The 3,647-nt window shown below is 43.4% G+C and overlaps 1 protein-coding gene across 1 annotated transcript; it reads left to right on the top strand.

Annotated features, from left to right (window-relative positions):
• Positions 1 to 887: 887 nt before the first annotated feature.
• Positions 888 to 1,898, top strand: LOC123185515 (E3 ubiquitin-protein ligase EL5-like). Its single transcript, XM_044597389.1, has one exon. It carries the CDS (start codon positions 944 to 946, stop codon positions 1,772 to 1,774), a length of 831 nt encoding a protein of 276 aa, XP_044453324.1. The 5' UTR covers positions 888 to 943; the 3' UTR covers positions 1,775 to 1,898.
• Positions 1,899 to 3,647: the final 1,749 nt, after the last annotated feature.

The following is a 3,647-nucleotide window of genomic DNA, read 5'->3' as shown; positions in this document are numbered from 1 at the left end:
TTATGTTGAATTAAGTATTGGATTTGAGAACAACATCGAGGATGGTGGGCGCGCGGTCATGGTGATGAGCACACCCCCGCCTACGGCCATAAGGGAATCCGAAGGGGGTAAAGCGCGGTGGTGGACATTGTCTTTGGATAACGTGGCACAATCCGGGGCGGCAAATCGCAAAACAATCGTGCGACGCTCGAGCGACCGGCCCAATTCCTAGCCGGTCGCCCGGCAGGAACCCTTTTTCGCTGTTAAATGTAATTTCATTCGGGTAAATTTAGTATTTTTGATAGTTTAATTGGTATATTGTGAACGCGGATTTGGTGAACATGGGTGCGCGTGCTCCCTTTATGAATAGTAAATTCCAAAAAAATGATAGAAAAAATCAAAAATTTCAGAATATTTTTTTTAATATACATAGTCAACCGGTGTACTCGCATATGAGGTTTCACGAAGAAATCACATCCGTGGTAATCTGGGAAAAAATGACAAAATCAAAGCTAATCGAATCTATATTAAAAAACACTGTTTAATGAATAGTATGACTGCATTTGTATTTTCTTCACTAAGAATACCATGGATGTCAATACATGATGATACTTCACACGTGAGTAGAATGATCGACTAAGGTTCATACCGCAAAAATTTCAGAATTTTTTTAGTTTTTCTAGTATTTTTTATGAATTTACTATTCACGTGGGTGCACGCACACCCATGTTCACCTTTGTATTTTTGGTATATTGTCCGCCTATATGTCATCAGCTCAACTCAAAGCACTAATCCTCACCCACGCCAACACACCAACTCCACCAGGTCGGTCCATGTACCACCACCAAACCCTCTCCAACAAAGCAGCAAAGTATCGAGAGACCAAGCTCATAAATCATAGCGGGCCACTCGGTAGATATACGAAGTTCACTGCTCACGACGAAGTGCGGAGGCGCGCTTCAACATGTCATCGTTGCCCGGGGACGACGCGGGCAGCGCTCTGCCCAGTGCACGGACTCCCACCACGGTAGTCGACGGCGACGTCGTCTTCTCTGCTGTCGCCCTCCTCTTCCTCGGCCTCGCCCTCGTCTTCGTTCTTTACCACTACCTCATTGCCAGTCGCCACGGCGTTCGGGGAGGGGCCGGGACGGCGAGGAGCGGTCTGCGCCTCGGCGTTGGCGCAGCTTCGGCTTCCGGCGTCGCAAAAGGTGTTGATCTGGTGGTGCTGCGGGCGCTGCCGGTGACGCTGTACCGTGCGAAGGACTTCGAGGATGCGCTGGAGTGCGCCGTGTGCCTCGCCGAGCTTTCCGAGGGCGAGGCGGCCAGGTTCTTGCCCAAGTGCGGACACGGCTTCCACGCCGAGTGCGTCGACCTGTGGCTGCATTCCCACCCCACCTGTCCGCTCTGCCGCATCGATGTCGACAAGCCGGACGCCTTGCCGCTGGCTCTACCTCCGGTGCGCCCTGAACCGGCGAATTACGCTACAAACCTGCCCACCAACGTGCTGTTCTGGGGATCCCCGGACGCGGTCACGACTGGAAGAACAGTCGGCGGCCCGAGCTCGTCCGCTGGAGCAACGGCGGCGATTGCCATCGAGGTCCCGGAGGCCACGGAATCTCCGTTGGTGCCGCGTGATGGTGATGCCGGGAAGTCACAGGGTTTGGCGAGGATGAGGTCGATTAAGAGGCTGTGGAGCAGAGGGATTCGTGAGGTTGGCGCTAGTAGCAGCGCTAGTTCTTGCCACCAAGCAACTGAGGGCAGCCTTGGTGTTGCCGCTGCCAATTTCGGCCCGTAGGGGCCGAAGATACCAGAGACTTGAGTTTGACTCTCCCGACAAACAGTTTTTGGGTCCTACTCTGATGGAGTACCTGTGGGACCTGATGGCTTGTCTTTCAGTTTATCAAATACTCCTATTCCAATGAGGTAGTAAAACATGATTTCATGGTACATGTTCAATGAATGGTTTGATGGCAGAATGGATACTAAGCCCTAAAGTAAAATAATACTAAGATTATAAGGAAATTCAGACCCAATAGTCTACTCAATTATACTCCCTCAGTCCCATTAACAAACCCCCAATCTTATTTGGCGCCCGTTGCACCGGTTAAAAGTGTCGGCGCACACCCTCTCCCCCTCGGGCTTGGCCCATTCACTCTTTTTCTTTCACAAATGTATCACCACGCGCACTTTCCCGTTCAACCCGTGTGGCGCGGGCTGCTCTTTTTTCCGGTTTCCGGCTAGTTTTGGGGAGCTTCTAGAAACTTTTGACCAGTTTATTTATTTATTTTCTGGACGGTTTTAAAATGTTTTGCTTTTCTTTTAAATTTCATTTTCCATTTTATTTTCAATTTTTTAAGTACATAAACTGTTTTCAATTTCATGAACGTTCTTCTTCAAACTCAAGAACTTTTATAAAATCATGAACATTTTCAAATGCATATTTTTTTTAATTTCAAGCACTTTTTCAAAAAGTTGATTTTTTAAAATTCGTGAACTTTTTGTCAAATGTATGAGATTTTTTCAAATTTCATGAACTTTCTGAACTTTTTTCGGTTTCGTGATTTTTTTTTCAAAATTCGTGATCTTTTTGAAATCCGTGAACTTTTTTTGAACCCGTGATTTTTCCGAACTTTTTGTGAACAATTTTGTTAAATTCCTTTTTTAGCAAATCTCAAAAAATTAATGGCCAACCGGTCAACATTGGACCGGTCTACCACGATCGAACAATTGTGAACCAGTGACCAGAGAAGCGAAAAAACCACGCATCATGAGCAGCACTCGTCTGCTGGTTGGCCGAGCCAAGAGGGGAGCAGCGTGAGCGCCAGTTCGCGCTAACGGCGCATAAGGCATTGAAGAAGGGCTCTCATGCGGCTAGGCGCCGCTTAGTGCAGAATCGAGCGTACACTCGCGTTAGGATTCACCATTAATGGCCGGTGAAAGTTCCTCCGAGGTTAGTTCTTTATTCCCTCTGTTTTTGTTTATGTTTGTGAAAAATATTCTAAATACATGTTTTTCAAAAACATAAATTTGACTAAAAAAAACCATGCATTTGAGAATGATAACGCGGTGTAAATTTTTTATTCGTAGAATTTAAAGAAATATTGATAGCATGCAAAAAAATGTGACAAAAACATGTGCACGCATTTCAAAAAATGCACCTGACATTTAATAAATGTGAATACTGTATTTTAAAAAAAATAAACATAAATAGAAAATGTTCCTGATGAATATGAAAGATGAACACATGTATGGAAAGTAAATTTCAAACCCATATATATTTAAAAATGTTAACCATACTCCCTTTGTTACTAAATATAAGTCTTTTTAGATATTCTAATATGGACTATATACGGAGTAAAACGAGTGAATCTACACTCTAAAATATGTCTGTATACATCCGTATGTAGTCTCTACAAAAATATCTTAAAAGATTTATATTTAGAAACAGAGGAATTAATGGTCAAAAAATATAGGAATTATTGTAGAAAAAGGAACATGTATCAAAAAATCATGATGTATAGAGAAAAATGTATAACATGTATAAAAAAACTAAAGTAGACATCCAAACATATATTTAGAAAAAAATGTTATTCATATATTTAAAAATCTTTGAACAGGTATAAAAATGGTTCTGATGTATACAAAAAATGCAGAACATGTATTCAAAG

Source organism: Triticum aestivum, chromosome 2A (assembly GCF_018294505.1).
Source record: "Triticum aestivum cultivar Chinese Spring chromosome 2A, IWGSC CS RefSeq v2.1, whole genome shotgun sequence".
NCBI classification, from domain to species: domain Eukaryota; kingdom Viridiplantae; phylum Streptophyta; class Magnoliopsida; order Poales; family Poaceae; genus Triticum; species Triticum aestivum.
This window is presented reverse-complemented; position numbering and strand designations above follow the sequence as displayed.